Source organism: Moschus berezovskii, chromosome 16 (assembly GCF_049115385.1).
Source record: "Moschus berezovskii isolate FMDL1 chromosome 16, NW_MosBer_1.0, whole genome shotgun sequence".
NCBI lineage: Eukaryota > Metazoa > Chordata > Mammalia > Artiodactyla > Moschidae > Moschus > Moschus berezovskii.
Window position 1 is genome coordinate 970739 of NC_142475.1, and position 20696 is coordinate 991434.

At 46.9% G+C, this 20696-nt stretch overlaps 1 protein-coding gene across 1 annotated transcript in view; it reads right to left on the reverse strand.

Moving 5' to 3' along the window:
* DEPTOR (DEP domain containing MTOR interacting protein) overlaps nucleotides 1-20696 on the reverse strand; it is a 156503-nt gene that overhangs the window by 51385 nt on the left and 84422 nt on the right. Inside the window, exons 5-6 of the mRNA XM_055432600.2 lie at nucleotides 3078-3263; nucleotides 571-705 (exon numbers count right to left, since the gene is read on the reverse strand). Of these exons, the coding sequence (XP_055288575.2) occupies nucleotides 571-705; nucleotides 3078-3263 (321 nt within the window). The remainder of the gene's footprint in view (nucleotides 1-570; nucleotides 706-3077; nucleotides 3264-20696) is intronic.

Here is a 20696-nt window from a genome sequence, read left to right on the forward strand (position 1 = left end):
TCCCAGGCCGTGCCCTTCTCCGAGGGGTGGCCAACATCCACCGGCCGGTCAGCATGGGGGTCTAACGGCCTGGCCACCTCCCCCAAGAGGGGAGCCCTCTCCGAGGCCCCCGACTCCAGAGAGCCACCTGGGCTCAGCCGCAGCCTCCACGTGGCGCGCGCCGCAGCCCGGTTCTCCGTCTGCAAACCTGCGTCCTCCCTGCCTTCCCCCAGGCGCGCCTGCCTACGTGCCCAGAGCTCAGTGCCCAGTCGTGTCCAAGTCTGCGACCCCCGAACTGCAGCCGCCGGGCCCCTCTGCCCGAGGGATTCTCCAGGCAACCTCACTGGGGCGGGATCGTCCCCACCCAGGGAGCGAGCTCGTCTCCCTTACCTCTCCTGCACTGGCTGGGGGGTTCTGTACTACTAGCGCCGCCGGGAAGCCCCCATCCAAGAGGCGGCGCCCCCAAATCGCACCACGTATGGAGATCTCCCCATTCGTCCCCCTCTGCTTAATAAGGGAATCCGCTTAACGAAGCCCGCGTGCGCCCGCGTCCCCAGAGCCTCGGGCAGACGGGCTGCGACCGCCACTCACCAGACTTGGGGTTGCAGAGCACCGGGGGGCTGTTGGAGAGCGTGGGGCTGCTGCTGAAGTAGCCGCTGCTGCCGCAGCTGCTCATGCTGCTCCTCCGCACAGCCGATGCGATCTTGATCTCCTTGCTGGGGCTGACTGCGGGCGAGGACACGCGGTCACGGCTGTGGGCCGGCCCCGGGACACACACGGTCACTCGAGGGGTGGGCTGTGTCCCCGGGACATGAGCAGTCACGGCCAAGGGCTGGGTCCCCAGGGACACGCGCGGCCAATCGAGGGGTGGGCTGGGTCCCTGGGACACACGTGGTCATGGCCATGGGCTTGGTCCCCGGGACATGTGCCGTCATACACGGTGGTGGGCCGGGTCCCTGGGGACATGCGCGGTCATGCACAGCAGAGGGCTCAGTTCTCGAGGACACGCATGGTGATGGGCTGGGTTCCTGAGGTCACGCGCGGTGATGGACAGGGTTCCTGAGGTCACGCGCGGTGACGGACAGGGTTCCTGAGGTCACGCGCGGTCACCCACGGCGGTGGGCCAGTCCCCGGGGACGCGCACGACCACGGGCAGCAGTGAGCTCCGTTCTGGAGAACAGGCCGCCTGGTCGTGGGGCAGCCTCTGCTGCCAGAATCAAGCCCTCTGGCCTTGGCATCGGAAAAGAAAGGGTCTGAGCAGCAGCTCCGCCACCTATGAATAGCACAAGCTGGGCCTAGTCCCTTGGGTTTTGTAAGCCTCAGTTTCCCCAACTGTAAAGTGGGAATGATGCTCTCCAGTGGGGACCGGTGCAGGCGTGATTATGTAGGGAAAGCACTCAGCTACATGAAATACTATTTTAAGAACCACAGGGCTCATGCTAAGCATCCTTGAGAGGATGTAAATTAAGTGCCGGCAAGACACTTAATGAACTACTCGGGGACAATAAGTGCCTCCTGATTGAACAGTAAACCATTAATCATCACCGAAGATTAAAACGCAGAGCATGACCTCAGGCTTTGAAGGCGTGTAGTACTGAAGCAGGTGCTTCAGTGATCTGACCTCGCTTTTCCCTCTGAGGAGCTGGCTGGCTCTCCTCAGGGGGAGGAGAGGAAGGTGTGGGACCCAGGGAAAGGAACCGCGGAGAGCGCTCGGCGCAGGGCCTGGCCCCGGGAAGCCCAAAGCCACCCTGGCCTTCACAGTTACCATGGTTACTGTATCCTTATCACCGTCGCCTGTTCACGTCTCTGGGACTCAGAGAAGAACAGGGAGGGTGTGGACGGCTCCTTTGCAGGAGGCTGCCGCCTTAGGGGCACACAGCTGGAGGGCATCCAAGCACAGGCTCAGGCCCCTACCCTCAGCTAGCGTTTCCTCTCCTGGCGCAGCCCTTGCTTCCTTCTCTGCCCCTTCCCAGCCGTGTCTGAGGAAGCTGGGATGTGGAAGGCGGGAGAGGAGCACTGGGTTAGGACAGAATTCCTGCCAGACCCAGCTCCCCACCCCCGCCACCTCCTAGCTGTGGGAGCCTGCCTAAGCCACTCCACTGCTCGGTGACTGCATTTCTTCACCCGTAAGGTGGGGATAAGAAAAGTCTTTCCTCGCAGAGTGACAGTGAGGATCCAATGAGAAAATCGATGCAGTCAAGCTTGGCTCCGTGCCAGGTGCAGAATGTTCCCAGGACTTCTAGTTGTAAGTGTTCTCACTGTCGCCTCCTATTTGTAACCAATACACGTTTCCCTTTGTTCTGGGTTTCAGGTGAAGCTTGAGGCCCTAGGCTCCAAGCCTTAGGCTAACCAGCTTCCTGAGTCAGTGTCAAGTTTTCAGAGGAGTGGAAGATAGCGCAGTAAGCACACCACCCTCTTACACAGAATGACAGGTCATTAGCCTTCTCTGAGTGAATGAGGTTATTTTGTTCAGTTTAGTTTGTTCAAATGGGGTTATCGTTGTTAACATCAGTCATCATTTCTGTCCAGGTTAACTGTCAATATGAGACTATCTGGCCTTACACATAATGCCCCAGGATACTGTGCTTTCTGAGCTCCTATGTCTGCCTGCCACAGTTTTAACTTGTTCTGTGTGATGGATTGATAATCAGTTTCCTTTTAGTTGTATATGCCCTCAAAACTCTTTTTCATCCTTATATAGATTTTCAATGCTGGACTTAGAAAACTGGATAATTAATGATATGTAAGGATTGTTTCTCAGGCAGTAAAGAATCTGCCTGAAATACAAGAGACCCAGAATTGTTTGTAAATGAAAAGTAAATAAGGTATGAGTGAGGGCTTGAGTGGTCTTTTCACAGCATTGAAGCTGATTACCCGGGAAGAGTTTGGTGGTGTGTGTGCGTGTTGTCTTTTGGGGGGACAAAATAAACAAACATATGATTTTTAGTTATAAATAAGAAGTTTCTTGAGAGCAGAATTCACAAAGGTGACTTGTGACTGTGTCACTTCTCGACAGACACACACACGTGATCAGAGCAGAACACACACACATGATCAGAGCGGAACGCACACACGTGATCAGAGCGGAACGCACACACCTGACATGAAGCTGGCACACTTCCGGTTGTCATGGCCCTGCTTCCGCAGGCAGAAGGGGCTGTCGTGTGCCTCCTGGGAGGACGGGGACTTCTCACTGAGCAGCTCCATCAGCCTTCGCCTCCGCCGGAAGTTCATTCTGAACTGGTAGAGAAGATTGCTGTCCACAAACGGGTGCTTGTTGGACACTGGGGAGAAGGAACAGCAGGTGAGACCATCTGGTATCCTGCAGACACTGGGCACTGTAGCCAGGAAACTCCAACCAACAGACAGAAGCAAAAGTCTTGACAAAGACTTTACACCCAATGCTACAATACCCTTTATACCCCAGGGATTTATTGTGGTCCATATGCAAGTTCAATTTTATACTCTGAGTTCATGAATCGTGGAGATGCAGAATAGGCAAGACATCAGTCTTCAAAAGCCACATGCCAAGGCCATTTTGGTCTCTGGGAAGTAACCAAGAATGCTGCAAACTGGCCAGAAACATGCTGAAGTCTCAAACAACCCCCCAAAAATTCAAAACACTTGAATAGACTCTATCTCCAAAAATCCAATTAGCATATGACAAGAAACTCGCCCTCATTAGTTAATATGGAAATGCAAATTAAAATCACAAAGAGACGCTATTTCACACTCACTAGACTCACAACACAAGAGAAGAGTCTACACGTGGGCATCACCAGATGGTCAACACTGAAATCAGATTGATTATATTCTTTGCAGCCAAAGATGGAGAAACTCTATACAGTCAACAAAAGCAAGACTAGGATCTGACTGTGGCTCAGATCATGAACTCCTTATTGCCAAATTCACACTTAAATTGAAGAAAGTAGGGAAAACCACTAGACCATTCAGGTATGACCTAAAACAAATCCCTTATGATTATACAGTGGAAGTGACAAATAGATTCAAGGGATTAGATCTGATAGAGTGCCTGAAGAGCTATGGATGGAGGTTTATGACATTGTACAGGAAGCAGGGATCAAGACCATCCCCAAGAAAAAGAAATGCAAAAGCAAAATGTCTGTCTGAGGAGGCCTTACAAATAGCTGTGAAAAGAAGAGAAGTGAAAAGCAAAGGAGAAAAGGAAAGATATAAGCATCTGAATGCAGAGTTCCAAAGAATAGCAAGGAGAGATAAGAAAGCCTTCCTCAGTGATCAATGCAAAGAAATAGAAGAAAACAATAGAATGGGAAAGACTAGAGATCTCGTCAAGAAAATTCGAAATACCAAGGGAACATTTCATGCAAAGATGGGCACATAAAGGACGGAAATCGTATGGACCTAGGTAAGTAGGAGAATAGGTAAGTAAACTGTTATATTCATACCATGAAACACTCCTTGTGATAAAAAGGAATGAGCTGTTGACACAGAAGAAAACATGGATTAATACCAAAGGCATTAAGCTGAGTTAGAAAGGCCAGACACAAGATATATACACGCTGAGTGACAATTTATATGAGGCTCACGAAAAGACAAAATTCACATATAATGACAGAAATTAGAAAGGGGGAGGGGTGAGGGACTGACTGGGAAAGAGCAGGAGGAGACTTTCTGGGGCGATCAAGATGCTCTGCACCTTATTTTTACATGAATACATATATATTATCAGGGGGCTTCCCAGGTGAAATCAAACTAAGCGTTTAAGGTATGTGCATTTTCTTGTAGGTTAAGTATGTGTCTGTTAATAAAGAGAAACAGTCAGGGTGGCTCAGGGGTAAAGAATCCACCTGCCAAGGCAGGAGACACGGGCTCCATCCCTGGTCCGGGAAGACCCCCACGCCTCAGAGCGTAAGCCCCACAGCCACTGGGCCTGTGCTCTGAGCCCACGCCCCACGGCCACGGAGACCCTCGAGCCCCCCGCCCGCGCTCCGCAAGAGAAGGCGCCGCCGCCGCGAGAAGCCCACGCAGGGCAGCCGGAGAGGAGCCCGCCTCTGCACCCGGAGGAGAGGCGCCGCAGCGGCGAAGACCCAGCAGAGACAAAAATCAGAAACGAACACAACCAGTTGGTAAAGAAAGGGACATAGAGCAACAACACGCTTTTTAAGTGGGCTGGGAGACCAGGAATAGGCGTCTTCACGCCGTAAACCCAGCCGGAGAGGCAGCGCAGCACGCCGCCAGCACAAGGTGCTCCAGGGCGCTGACGCCCAAAGGGTCATGCGGACGCTGATCACTGCGCATGCGGTCGGTTTCACAATGCAGTCGTCTGTTCTACTTATCTGAGGTTTAAAATGAGTAGTTTTAATCCAGTTTCTCCCTCTGTTCCTTTTCAACTAGGTAGTTATTTCTACTCTAACGGAAATTTCTCTCTGACTGCTTGATAATTAAAGGCAGTCAAAACTCCTGCAGTTTTGAAAAAAATAAAACGTTCTTCAGCAATATGTGAACCATGAACTTCCAGATGTTCAAGCAGGTTTTAGAAAAGGCAGAGGAACCAGAGATCAAATAGCCAACATCCGCTGGATCATGGAGAAAGCAAGAGAGTTCCAGAAAAACATCTATTTCTGCTTCATTGACTATGCCAAAGCCTTTGACTGTGTGGATCACAATAAACTGTGGAACATTCTGAAAGAGATGGGAATACCAGACCACCTGACCTGCCTCTTGAGAAACCTGTATGCAGGTCAGGAAGCAACAGTCAGAACTGTACATGGAACAACAGACTGGTTCCAAATAGGAAAAGGAGTGCGTCAAGGCTGTATATTGTCACCCTGCTTATTTAACTTATATGCAGAGTACATCATGAGGAACGCTGGGCTGGAAGAAGCACCAGCTGGAATCAAGATTGCTGGGAGAAATATCAATAACCTCAGATATGCAGATGATACTACCCTTATGGCAGAAAGTGAAGAGGAACTAAAAAGGCTCTTGATGAAAGTGAAAGAGGAGAGTGAAAAGGTTGGCTTGAAGCTCAACATTCAGAAAACAAAGATCATGGCATCTGGTCCCATCACTTCATGGGAAATAGATGGGGAAACAGTGTCAGACTTTATTTTTTTGGGCTTCATAATCACTGCAGATGCTGATTGCAGCCATGAAATTAAAAGACGCTTACTCCTTGGAAGGAAAGTTATGACCAACCTAGATAGCATATTAAAAAGCAGAGACATTACTTTGCCAACAAAGGTCCGTCTAGTCAAGGCTATGGTTTTTCCTGTGGTCGTGTGTGGCTGTGAGAGTTGGACTGTGAAGAAAGCTGATCGCCGAAGAATTGATGCTTTTGAACTGTGGTGTTGGAGAAGACTCTTGAGAGTCCCTTGGACTGCAGGGAGATCCAACCAGTCCATTATAGAGGAGATCAATCCTGGGTGTTCATTGGAAGGACTGATGCTAAAGCTGAAACTCTAATACTTTGGCCACCTCATGTGACGAGTTGACTCACTGGAAAAGACTCTGATGCTAGGAGGGATTGGGGGTAGGAGGAGACGGGGACGACAGAGAATAAGATGGCTGGATGGCATCACCGACTCTGTGGACATGAGTTTGAGTGAACTCTGGGAGTTGGTGATGGACAGGGAGGCCTGGCGTGCTGTGATTCATGGGGTCGCAAAGAGTCGGACACGACTGAGCCACTGAACTGAACTGAACTGAAACATTGAGAGGAATTTTTTTCTTCCTTTTGATTTCAGCAAGACAGGTCAAAACCTGGTTTTATTTTAGAGATTCTACATGCGTTCTGTAACAGCATCACTGAAATGTAATTTACATATAAGATAATTCACCCACTTAATGTGCATGGTTCCCTATCTATTCTAGTCTAGAATGTGCTCACAGAGGTGTGCATCCCAGCATCACAATCAATTTTAAAATATTTCCATCAACCCCAGAAGAAACCCAGTCCCTGAGCTGTCACTTCCAGTCTGCCCATGACCCTTATTCACAGGCAAGCACTGATCAACATGCCACCCCTACAGCGTCGCCTGTCTTTGGCATTTGGTACAGAGTCACATAAGTCCACGGTGACTCGCTTCTTCCACTTGGCATAACGTTTACAAGATTCATCCATGTAATGCCATGTATTGGCTCTTCCCTTTTTTTTTTTTTTTAACTTCACTCCTTTTTATTGCCAAATAATTTCCTGTAGTCATGTACGGATGTGCGAGTTGGACCATAAAGAAGGCTCAACACTGGAGAATTGATGCTTTTGAACTGTGGTTCTGGAGAAGACTCTTGAGAGTCCCTTGGACTGCAAGGAGATCAAACCAGTCAGTCCTAAAGGAAATCAGTCCTGAATATTCATTGGAAAGACTGATGCTGAAGCTGAAGCTCTAATACTTTGGCCACCTGACGCGAAGATCTGACTCACTGGAAAAGACCCTGAAGCTGGGAAAGTTTGAGGGCAAAATGAGAAGGGGGTGGCAGAGGATGAGATATTTAGATGCATCACCGACTCAATGGACATGAATTTGAGCAAACTCCAGGAGACAGTGGAGGACAGAGGAGCCTGGTGGGCTTCAGTCCATGGGATCATAAAAAGTCAAAGAGTCAGACCTGATTTAGCAACTGCACAACGACCACAAAAAACTATTCATTTCAGGTGAATGAGTGATGCTCGCCATGAAGGCAGACACATCTAATCCAGAGATGGTGCTGCGTATTCTCAGTTAATGATATATTCTTGTTTTCAGGAGGTTATAAATATATCCTAGACCAAAAGATAATCAATTACATTTTGATATGATATCTATAAATAGTGGCTCCCATGACAGTCAAATTTTTATATAAATGTATTACATCACTACATTCAATAATACTATAAACAGTAATACTATAATACTAATTTTATAGATAACTCATTTTTTTCTGGCAACCTTTTCTGTGTTTACTGTGATTTTTAAAATCCTCAATGTGTCTTGGCAACAGTATCTTAAATTATAACCTGAAAATACATAGTACTGTATATACCCTTATTAGCACCTGTTTTTTCTTTGTATAGTGAATGACACAAAACATTGGCTTTGGTATAAATAAATCCAGAATAAAATCTAAATCAATTCCATGACAGCTAAAAGTACTTTAAAAACATTTTTAATTGAAATGGAAATTTAAAGTTATCTGCAGGCTTTACCTACTGAGCCAAGGATTAATTCACTCCCATTCCCCACCTCCCAAGTTCTATTACCACCTATATCTAAAAGGGTAAACATATCACCTAAGATAAGATACAAGGAGTAAGTTTAAATAGCCCTTTGTCTTCACATTGTCTCTCCAGTAATCTACATGTTTAAACATGACCAAATCAGGGCAAACCAGGACTGTATAAGATAGTGGACTACCCATGTTAAACATAATGCCAAGATTGAAAGAACACAATAAATTGCACGTTTGTTATTTTACTACCAGCAGTGGTAAAGAGCCCACCTGCCTAATGCAGGAGACATAAGAGATGCTGGTCTGATCCTTGGGTCGGGAAGGTCCCCTGGAAAAGGAAACGGCAGCCCACTCCAGTGTTCCCGCCTGGAGAATCGCACGGACAGAGGAGCCTGGCAGACCACGGTCCGCGGGGTTGCACAGAGCCGGACACGACTGAGTGACTCAGCACGTTGTTGCTTTTACTGTGACCATCGTTTGCTAATGATGTATTGTCATTTGACTTACGGGAATTCAATTTTATGCGGCACTACATCCAATGCCTCACTTCCATTTGCAAGGACTGATCTGGTTTTTAGGGCCTCGGGAGCAGCCACACGCTGTGAAACTAAGTTCTCCACATGTTCATCCTCCAGCTGCGTGGCTGGCACAGATGGAGTCAACATCCTTCTCTCAGAACAGGGAGGTAACAATTGCACGTGTCCCTTGCATTGTTTCCAATGAAGTCTTTGGCTTTCAAAAGTGCTCTTTAATTTTTCCCTCTCATTAAAAGTTTAAACACACAAACACTCAGTTTTATACATTTGCTTTGTTTGTGAGTGCAATCCTAAGTATCGCAAAGATAATCGTCGTTACAAAAGCTAAGAGTGCAAGCAGCCATATTATAGCATCCATCAGTCACTCATGACATCACTCCGTATTCAACCAATGAGCTCCAAGAGAGGGTCCCACACTGCCCAGTCACCCACCCAGCCATCTTCCTGACGTCACTCATGTCTTCAACCATTGAGCACCAAGGGAGGGTCCCACACCGCCCAGCCATCTCCCTGACGTCACTCCATATTCAACCAATGAGCGCCAAGGGAGGGTCCCACACCGCTCAGCCATCTCCCCTTGGCATGCTGACCGGACCGTGACGCCTTCATCTGCTTATCCTCTCAAGCTCATCAATATCAAAGTCTTCCAAAACAGACATCGCTTCATCTAAGAACAAAACAGTCAAGTCAGAACTTTTCTGAAGACTCCTATGCCGAATAACTTTCAGAAAACAGTTTTACCGATGAAAAGCGACGGCTCGAGTCAGAAGAACTCGGCTTTGCCCCCAGGCCTGCCTCCTTTCTGAGCTGAGTGCCTTGGGCAACTTACCACATTTAAACCTCAAGTTTCCTGCGTAGCTGTGCTGTGAAGGAGAGAGAGGACAGCTTCCGTAAGAGGTGTGACACGGCATCTGAGGGCCGTCTTCAGTGCCCTTCTGCTCAGGCTCCTGAAGACTGACTTCCGGTCTGCTCACAGGAGTTCCTGCACAGAACCCGCTCCCTCTGTCCTGCCCTGCTTTCAAAGAACACTGGGTTCAGCTCCCACCAGCAGTTCTGTCACCTTTCAGTCATAGGAAATATGAAATCTCAACCAGATATCCAGTTTGGCAAGTATCCCACTGGAAGATATTTAAATCTCAGAAGTCAAAGAAAAGTAAGACATAAAGGAGTGAGTTTAGACAAAGGAAGTTTTAAGAAGGAATTAGATTAAGAAAGCCGAAGATTTCTTTTGTATAGGCACAACTTATAAATGTGGGCTCCCCGGGTGGTAAAGAGTCTTCCTGCCATGTAGGAGACTCAAGAGACTCAGGTTCAACCTCTGGGTTTGGAGGATCCCCTGATGGAGGAAATGGCAACCCGCCCCAGTATTCTTGCCTGGAAAATTCCATGGACAGAGGAGCCTGGCGGGCTACAGTCCATGGAGTCAGAAAGAGTTAGACACGACTGACTGACTGCATCAGTTCAGTTCAGTTCAGTTGCTCAGTCGTGTCCGACTCTCCATGACCCCATGAATCACAGCACGCCAGGCCTCCCTGTCCATCACCAACTCCCGGAGCTCACTCAAACTCATGTCCACAGAGTCGGTGATGCCATCCAGCCATCTCATTCTCGGTCGTCCCCTTCTTCTCCCGCCCCCAACCTTTCCCAGCATCAGAGTCTTTTCCAGTGAGTCAACTCGTCGCATGAGGTGGCCAAAGTATTGGAGTTTCAGCTTCAGCATCAGTCCCTCCAATGAACACCCAGGATCGATCTCCCTTAGAATGGACTGGTTGGATCTCCTTGCAGTCCAAGGGACTCTCAAGAGTCTTCTCCAACACCACAGTTCAAAAGCATCAATTCTTCGGCGATCAGCTTTCTTCACAGTCCAACTCTCACATCCATACACGACCACGGGAAAAACCATAGCCTTGACTAGACGGACCTTGGTTGGCAAAGTAATGTCTCTGCTTTTTAATATACTATCTAGGTTGGTCATAACTTTCCTTCCAAGGAGTAAGCGTCTTTTAATTTCATGGCTGCAATCAGCATCCGCAGTGATTTTGGAGCCCCAAAAAAATAAAGTCTGACACTATTTCCACTGTTTTTCCATCTATTTCCCATGAAGTGATGGGACCAGATGCCATGATCTTTGTTTTCTGAATGTTGAGCTTCAAGCCAACCTTTTCACCCTCCTCTTTCACTTTCATCAAGAGGCTTTTGAGTTCTTCACTTTCTGCCATAAGGGTAGTGTCATCTGCATATCTGAGATTATTGATATTTCTCCCAGCAATCTTGATTCCAGCTTGTGCTTCTTCTAGCCCAGCGTTCCTCATGATGTACTCTGCATATAAGTTAAATAAGCAGGGTGACAATATACAGCCTTGACGCACTCCTTTTCCTATTTGGAACCAGTCTGTTGTTCCATGTACAGTTCTGACTGTTGCTTCCTGACCTGCATACAGGTTTCTCAAGAGGCAGGTCAGGTGGACACACACAAATTACATATGTAGAGTCTCAAGAAATAAAAATGGCTAAATGACATAAAGTTTATATTCCACAGAGAGGAATGAATTGATTCTTTTCTATACTTTAATGGGACAATCTCCATATAAAATGCAAAATTCATTTGCTACATATGCAAATTGCTCTTTGTTAAACACAAAAACACCTCTTGTTGAAGGTGAAAGAGGAGAGTGAAAAGGTTGGCTTGAAGCTCAACATTCAGAAAACGAAGATCATGGCATCTGGTCCCATCACTTCATGGGAAATAGATGGAAAAACAGTGGAAACAGTGTCAGACTTTATTTTTTTGGGCTCCAAAATCACTGCAGATGCTGATTGTGGCCAGGAAATTAAAAGACGCTTACTCCTTGGAAGGAAAGTTATGACCAACCTTGATAGCATATTAAAAAGCAGAGACATTACTTTGCCAACAAAGGTCCGTCTAGTCAAGGCTATGGTTTTTCCTGTGGTCGTGTGTGGCTGTGAGAGTTGGACTGTGAAGAAAGCTGATCGCCGAAGAATTGATGCTTTTGAACTGTGGTGTTGGAGAAGACTCTTGAGAGTCCCTTGGACTGCAAGGAGATCCAACCAGTCCATTCTAAAGGAGATCAATCCTGGGTGTTCATTGGAAGGACTGATGCTAAAGCTGAAACTGCAATACTTTGGCCACCTCATGCGACGAGTTGACTCACTGGAAAAGATTCTGATGCTGGGAGGGGTTGGGGGTGGGAGGAGACGGGGACGACCGAGAATGAGATGGCTGGATGGCATCACCGACTCGATGGACATGAGTTTGAGTGAACTCCAGGAGTTGGTGTTGGACAGGGAGGCCTGGTGTGCTGTGATTCATGGGGTCACAAAGAGTCGGACATGACTGAGCGACTGAACTGAACTGAACCACAAAAACAAACAGCAACAAAAAAGGAAACCCCTAAGGTCTAAGAAAAAGATATTAAAGACAAGGAAAGAAAATCAAGGAGAACAGTGACTGGTATCTCTAATCTTGAGGTCATTCCAGTTTTTCATTTTTCCAATCCCAATCTCCAATCTCCTATCCACATAAGACCTTTTCTTTATGCTAAATGTTGTACATATATAATTTAACAAATTTTGTCCTTTGCTCCTTGAGAATACATATTTATTAAGATGTACACATCACCACTGTTTGCAACAACACAAATTTGGAACTAAAATTAATGTCTAGTAATTGAGGACTAGCTGCCTGAATTGCCCCTTGAGAAGATTAATGGCTAATCAGGAAGAGGTAAGAAGAGACAGGTTCACGGTGTACATTTAGTACCTACTATTCTAGTTGTTCTTTCATCCCAGCTAAAACTGAAAACTGATGATTTATAATTCATCCAGTTTATACTTTTTGGGACTGTCCAAGCATCCCCTTTTGCACTGGTCGAATTCTCTAGGGGCCTGACTTGGCTTAGCTTCAAGTGAGACATAAAACAGGAGGAAAAGGAGAAACAGCCAGAAAGCCAAAGCAACGGAAATACACGACAGTCTATCGTTCAGGGAAGCGTGGGCTTCAGAAGCGCCAAACTCACAATGCTGACATTTGGTAAAAGAAAACAGATCCCTGCTCACTGTAGGCTTTCACTTTCCAGAAAGCATTAGGGGGTTATCTCACAGTGTATCTACCGAAAGCATAAAGGGACACAGTTCAGACGTTCCCATGGAGGATAATATGGCTACATTTTTCCCATTAGAAATTATTAGGATGATCTTATCAAAGGAAGAAAAGTTTAAAAGCTGATTATCTGAAAGAAGAATTGGCTTCTCTTCCACTCATATATATTCTAAGGATGAATCTAAAAACTTCTCATCTTAAGCCCCATAAGTTCCACTGAATATTAAAGATGTTTTAGGCTACTTAGCTAGTTGGAGGGAGAAAGATCACTTACTTTCATCCAGCCTTGAAATATTTGCTGACAGATGACATAACACAATGGACATCATGGAATAGCAATTCACACTGAATCCAGCAGTGTGATAAGAAGGTGGGGGTAAGGAGGGGAGAGGGGAAAGAAAGTGTCCCCTAGATAGCACCTCACCAGGAGTTTTAACAAGTTTTAGAATTCAGAAGAGTCAAGAAGGCTTGGGAATTCCCTGGTGGTCCAGTAGTAAGGCTTCCCTTGTAGCTCAGTTGGTAAAGAATCTGCTTGCAGTGCAGGAATCTGCCTGCCAGTGCAGGAGACACGGGTTCGATCTCTGGTCTGGGAAGATCCCACACGCCTCGGGGTGACTAAGCTCGCGTGCCCCAACTACTGAGCCTCTGCTTTAGAGCCCAGGGGGTACAGCCACCAAAGCCCACGCAGCCCAGAGCCGATGAAAAGCCCACCCAGCACAGCCAGAGAAAAGACCACACAGCAGTGAAGACCTAGCACAGACAAACATACATAAATGCAATTATTTTTGAGGATGTTCCACAGCAGCAGAGGCGGGCGTGGCTTGCCACCTCCAGGGTGTGCATTCGTGGGTGGAGGATCTTTCTGGGCATCAGGGATGTCGTGCCACCTTACCACTGGCTCTGTTCCTCCTGCTTCCTTTTTCTGAGCCTACAGAACCCTGTACTTCCTTCTAGAAGGACCACTTAGCACCCACAGGCATTGTTTAAGAGCACCGACAAACCCCAAAGAGTAAGATATGGTAGATCTAGTCCGTAGACTTAGTGTTTCTAGAAGACAAATCAATTCTGCCTACGAAAATGCTGCATCTTCCCTTCCAAAAAAAGCTTTCAGTTGTCTCCCAAGTCCTGGGATGGATCTGCTCCTGCTGGATCACAGTCCTACAGAGTCCAAGCATTGCATGTCACTCAGTATGCTGCACCGGAGAAGGCAATGGCAAGCCACTCCAGTACTATCGCCTAGAAAATCCCATGGATGGAGGAGGCTGGTAGGCTGCAGTCCGTGGGGTCGCTAAGGGTAGGACACGAGTGAGCGACTTTACTTTCAGTTTTCACTTTCACACATTGGAGAAGGAAATGGCAGCCCACTCCAGTGTTCTTGCCTGGAGAATCCCAGGGACGGGGGAGCCTGGTGGGCTTCTGTCTATGGGGTCACGCAGAGTCGGACACGACTGAAGTGACTCAGCAGCAGCAGCAGTATGCTGCACATTAAAACAAACAAACAAACAAAAACTGTCAAGACTAACAAATAGGAATATTATGCTGTTTAAATCATGCGTCTATTGGAAAACATGAGTTGAGTGTTAATTACAATAGAAGATGAAATCTATTCATTAAAGAAAATCTAGACTATACTTAAAGCCGTAACAACCCACCTCAAACCATTCTAAAAGGACACAGGAGTTGAAAGCTCTGCTTTTCAAAGCACCACAGTCCTTGATTCAAGAAGGTTAAGCAATTGTGTTCAAGTGTTTTACACCACACAGGGATGGTTAGGTGCCTGGGATACAAAACTCTCCAAGAGGCAATAGCAACAGTGAATCAGAGAACTAAAATAATTACTTCCTGAGTCCTGACAACATTTAGAAGGGGATATGAAAGCAGGAAATTGATTTTAGGGCATAAAGTCCTATGACCGGACATTACTAAAACAAAACACTTCACATACACCAAGTTAGAACCCAATTACACTCATTAACTGACGGAAGGGAGGGCAGGAGAAGGAAACGAGGAAGCGAGGACGAAGTGTCTTCAGTCAGACGGCAGGAAAGCAGCAGACGAGAACAGCGCGTGTGACTGCACAGGCTTCTGCTGCTGCTCTCTCTGACTGCCAGACCAGTGAAGGCAGCCGACGGCTGGAAGGTCAAGGGACATTTTGTTCTTCTCTGTGCACCTTTAAATAACAGCTGGGTACCTTCCAAAGACTAGAACCTTGTACTGCTAGTGATAAAATTCAGAACAAAGCATATGTTTTTCAAAGATGAGGTTGTTTTTCAGAGACTAATTCGTATCATAAGTGCAGAGAGGTCTGAAGACAAGTTTACTTTGGCAAATGGAACACTTCACATACAAAATTCAATGAAAGACATCTGCAAGTCTATTCTAGATCTTCTGGAATCACTGACATAAATCCAAGGGCCTTTAGTGTTGATTTATTTTTTAAAGTATATATTCATCATAGAGTACATATATGTTTAAGACCAGCAATGGTTGAGGCCATTAAACCTATTAATCTCTGCCCATCAAGGCATCTGATGATGAGGATATATTGATGAAAAGAGTAACCATCAGCCAACATTTACAAAGTGATACACCGTGCCAGGCCCTGTGCTGAGCACAGGGCACGATAATCTCGTTCAGTTCTCAAGGCAGCAGCAAGAGCTATCACAATTACTCACAGTTTACAGATGAGATTACGCAAGGTCAACCTGCCCAAGGCCCCACAGTCACTAACCAGAGGATCCGAGCCTAAGGACCCCACCCCTTACTCTCCTCACTGGACTGTCCCCCACCCCACGATAAGCCAGCTGAGCGAGATGAGCTCACAGACACAGGAGCACCGCCTGCTTCCCTCCTCACTCCTGTTGCCAGGTAACAGAGGACAATTTGGCTGAACATGTTTCCTAAGAAGTGCTTCGCCAGGGTAAAACGAGGATTACCTTGCAACTGCTTATCAAAAGGGCCAAGCGGGGGCCTGGTAAACACGCTTCTTCCTACAGATGACTCCGGGTTGAACACTGGCTTCACTCTTTGCTAAGTGACTTAATTTCCCTGAACTTCAGCTTTATTCATCCATAAAGATGAGTTGCGGGAGTAGTAAACAGCGTAGGCAAACAGCTCATTAGCGTCTCCAGTCCCCTAGAGGTGTTTAGTCAGCCACACGCAGGCCTCCCACTGAGGGCCCACCAGGGTCAGGGTCCCAAGGACACCTTTCCCAGTGTGATCCCGTTCAGGCTTCACCTATGTGTGCGTCTGGAAGAAACTCTGAGCGGTCTGGGGGAACAGGAGGCATCCCACCTACACCAAATAACTCAGCATGGCCAACACCATAGAGAAGGACGTCCAGTGTGATGCTGGAGAGATTACAACAAATACTGCCCCGGAGCCACTGCGTGTGAAAGCCCAGCAGAGCTATTTGCAGATGCCATCGCCTTACCACACCGGGGAGGGCTACCGTATAACCTGTTGTATAACCTGTATGATAATTTATGAGGTGTTCCTTTTGAGACTGGAGAGACCAGGGCCCTTGGAGGAGGAGGAAACAGATGTTCAGAAAAGAAGGGTGTCAGTGGTGAGATTTAGTAGCTAAAAAACCCAAAGAGACCTGTCTCCATATATTTTCTTTTTTTCCTTAATATATACATTTTACTGAAGGATAGTTGATTTACAGCGTTTCAGGCACACAACAAGGTGATTCAGTTACACATATACACATATATTATTTTTCAGATTTTTTCCATTATAGGTTATTACAAGATGTTGACTATGGTTCCATGTGCAATAGTTCCCAGTAATATTTGTTGCTTGATTCATATCTATTTCATTTTTAAATTAGAAATTTAGCATCCTATTCATATATTTTCTGTATTATTTATATTTGTACTCACTTTTTCTTAAAAAAAAGGAAGATAGAAAATACAGGAATAATTTCACCTACTTTTTTTTAACCAATAAACTTTATGTACTAGAATAATTTTAGTTTTATGCAGAAAAGGCTGTAACGATAGTAGACAGCTCTCCTCTACTTTTCACCCAGGACCCCTTGATGCTAACACAAACAAGGTATACTGGTCGAAACAACTCAGACCTCAACATCAGGACACCCACCTGCTTAAATCTAACTCAGAGCTTCCGGGAACTCCCTGTGTGGACACAGGATGCACACTGTTCTTTGGAAGCCCATGTTTCAGAGGGAAGGTCACTTAGCTATTTAATGAAAAAGACATTTGTCCTTGCGGCTGACAAGGCTGACTGCCTGTCCAAATCCAACCTCCCTTTCTTCCTGCTTCATCATTTGCACAGGGCGGGAGTGCCGGCCACTGCCTGCCTTCCAGGAAAGGAGGCCATGTGACAGAGATCCGGCCCTTGTGATGCAGGTAGAAATCTCCGGGAAAGGTGACGCTCCCTAAATAAAAAGGACCCCCTCCCCCTCCCCACCCTGCCTGGTTCTGTTCAAGCAGGCACTGCTACATTTTCTCCTATTTGTAGTAAAACACAGTTCTGTTATTATTCCAAACTCAGGTCTGGAGACTGAAATCAAAGGCTTAAAAAACCAACACTTTCTGTTTATCTACAGCCCACACCTTATAACAAACTATTGTGGACTCAGGAGCCAAGGGCGATTAGACAGCAAGTCTTAGAGGCAGAAGATACGCCTTCCCACTCGGCTCTGATTCCCTGGTGACACAGCTGCTTACGGACAGTCCCTGGGCCTCACTGCTTCCATCTGCAGAAAAGAAGTTACAGTAACTTCTTTAACCCAAAGCAAGTGCAATTAACACACATACGGGCAGCCTCAGCTCTCTTGAAGACAGGATTGAAAATGATGCCATTGCATGAATAAATAACATTGCTCTGCTGTCAACAAAAGCCCAAAGAATCCTACAACAAAAGACCGAGAATTTAAGAAAATGCTCCTCAATTTCGGGTCGTATCCTGGATAAGCCTGTTCTGAGCCAAAAGAGACCTACGGAGATTAGACACAGTCCAAATGATTGCAGTCTACAATTTCTGACCTGTGGAAATATTTAATCAAAGGAAATATTAAAACATCAGACAAGAAAGAAAACACGACTATGAAACCACTGTGCTAAACAGACAACTGTGATTTCCATTCCAGAAACCTGTGTGGCTGGCACCCCGGTTTATTTGGGTGTCCAAACTGGCACGGCAAAGTAGAGACACCAAGCTGCTTCCTCAACACAAATTTTCAGGCATTTCAACCATTGAGGAACACAGTTCTCTGAGCTCAGGGGCTGAAAAATGAAATGCACACTCACCAAGACGCCACCAACCCTTGTGATGGTTTCAGAAAGGTTTACAGGGCTTCCCTGGTAGGTCAGTGGTCAAGAATTGCCTGCCAGTGCAGGAGACACAGGTTTGAACCTTGATCTGGGAAGACTTCCTGTGCCGAAAAGTAACTAGGACCCTGCAGAGCCATTAAGCCGAGGCTCTAAAGCCAGGGCTGCTCTGGTGACTCAGACGGTCAAGAACCCGCCTGCAATGAGGGAGACCCGGGGTTACTCCCTGGGTCAGGAAGATGCCCTGGAGGAGGGCATGGCGACCCGCTCCAGCATTCTTGCCTGGAGAATCCCATGGACAGAGGAGCCTGGCGGGTGACCGTCCATGGGTCTCAAAGCGTGGGACACGACTGAGGGACTAAGCACAGCAGTAAAGCCTGGGAGACGCAGACTGAGCCCAGCTGCCCTGGAGCTTGTGCTCTGCGGGAAGAGAAGTGACGAGGCACAGCGCTAAAGCTTCTGCTAACCCTGGCTAGAGAAAAGCCCACGAGCTTCAGAGACCCAGCACAGCCAGAAATAAACAGTTATTAAAAAAACAACAAACGGTTGAGATCTGTGTTCTCCAGAATGGCTGACAAGCCCTGGAAATGCGGCGAATCTGAATTGAGATGAGCTGTACACAGAAAATACCCTGGATTTTGAAGATCAAGTATTTTTTAAAAAGAAGGTAAGACAGCTGAATGCTATTTTTCATACTGATTGTAATTTGAAATAACATTCTGGAGATCGTGTGTTAAGATATATTACTAAGGGAACTTTTACCTGTTTCTACTTTTTTTCGCTGGGGTGATCTGGAAAGTTTAAATCACAAACATGGACTGCATTTGTGGCAATCCAGTCTAGAGGCTGGTATCTGACAAGCACAGATCAGCTAAGCAGCAAAGGAGCTCATCCCTTACGTGTAGCATATGGAGAGTCTGTCCCGGAAGATGACTCTAATCCTGAGCTCCTGACAGTCAGCTGGTCAAGAGTTGCTGTTACTGTTGTCTGGTGAGGTTCTTTTCCCTCCCGCACTACCTGTCCCAGTACTGTTTTATTCATTTGGATGAGGAAGTACATTTTGTTCCCACTTGATAGGAATCCCTGCTTGAGGCTCTGTGCTCAGCAACCATGGACAGGGCTTCAGTGACAGGAGTGGTTTTGCCAGCAGCCAAAACCAACCCACTCAGCCCTGCTCCCAGGCCTGCTGGCTTTGGGGGTTTCTAATTGGACTGAAACCCGGGCGCCAGCTGAGGCAGTGGCTCCAGTAACACGGGGAGAATAGAGACACCAACGGGCAGGGTTTCCTCAGGGGAGGACAGCAGAGAGGGTGGCCTCCTTGTGTCAAAAGTTGTTCCCGGGACAGAGAAGAACGAGAGTGCAGGGGAACTTTTCAGAGAAAAGCCGGACAAGATGGTGAAGACTGCAAACTGTCATGCCAGTGTTAAAACAACATGCAAACAGAGCGTACAGGCTGAGTACTTAATAGGAGACCGCACGCCTCCATAGACTTCACCTGCGCAGAGACTCTGATGCTGTAAAAGCGTCGCATTTGGGCAAACTGAGGCCCACATCCTTGCAGCGGCCACTGGCCCACCAGGCATCAGGAGCAAAGTTAAGAGTCAGCAGGGGCCCAGGCTTCAGAGTCAAACACAGTCTGTACGTAGAGGAGCAGTTTCTGGACACCTGAGAAAAGCCATTCAGCTGTCAACCAAGGAGAGAAACGTGTGTGGGTACGACACTGCCCACGGGAGACCTCTGCTCTTTGCGCCTAACGCCCTCCTTCTGGAAGATCGCATGAGACGCGGCATCTCTCACCTCCTTCGTTCTTTCTGAGAGTCAAGGCTCAGTGCAGCTCCAGCTCCTTCAAGAAAACCAACACTGTACTGTGTGCCAAAGGACGGGCTTGTGACTTCACCAGGGAGCCTTGCCCCCTTAGGCTGGCATTGCAACAGCATGCTGGCTGTACCAACTTTCCTTCTGCCTTAGATTCAGCTGTGATAAAAGGTAAACCAGAGCCACAGCCTATCAGAGGGGACACGGCAGGAAAACACCCAGAAATTGTAAATTGAGAAAGGAAAAACTTTAAGTAGTAAATAATGGCTGCTGATAAAGATAACGCTTTAATTATCAAAGTAGTGATGAAGTATTAATTATTGAAAACAGATTGAGAAAATATTTTACCCAATCTTTATTTTCTTCTATTCAGAGTTTAACATTTAGGAGTTAAGAATGATTATACTCATTGCAAATGACTCAGTATTATCACCTAAAGCAACAGGGACAATAAGATCCGGTGAACTGATTTGGGGGAGGATTAAATGAAGTAATAGCAGTAAAGGTCAGCCTGCCCGTTGCTTCCAATTGCCCAGCACTCACTTCCTCATGGTAACAGAACTTCCAAAATAACTTCTGGTTGTTTGCTGGAATCATGTCCCACCACCAGCTGGTGCGGCTGTCAGTCAGAGGGCCCTGCCCACGCAGGTGCAGATGTGACCCCGTGACCGGTCTCAGCCAGTCAGAGCTGTCCTCCACAAACAGCCTCCAGAGGGAGGGCAAAGGCAGAAAACAGCTGGCCTCCAGCTGTGGGGACTC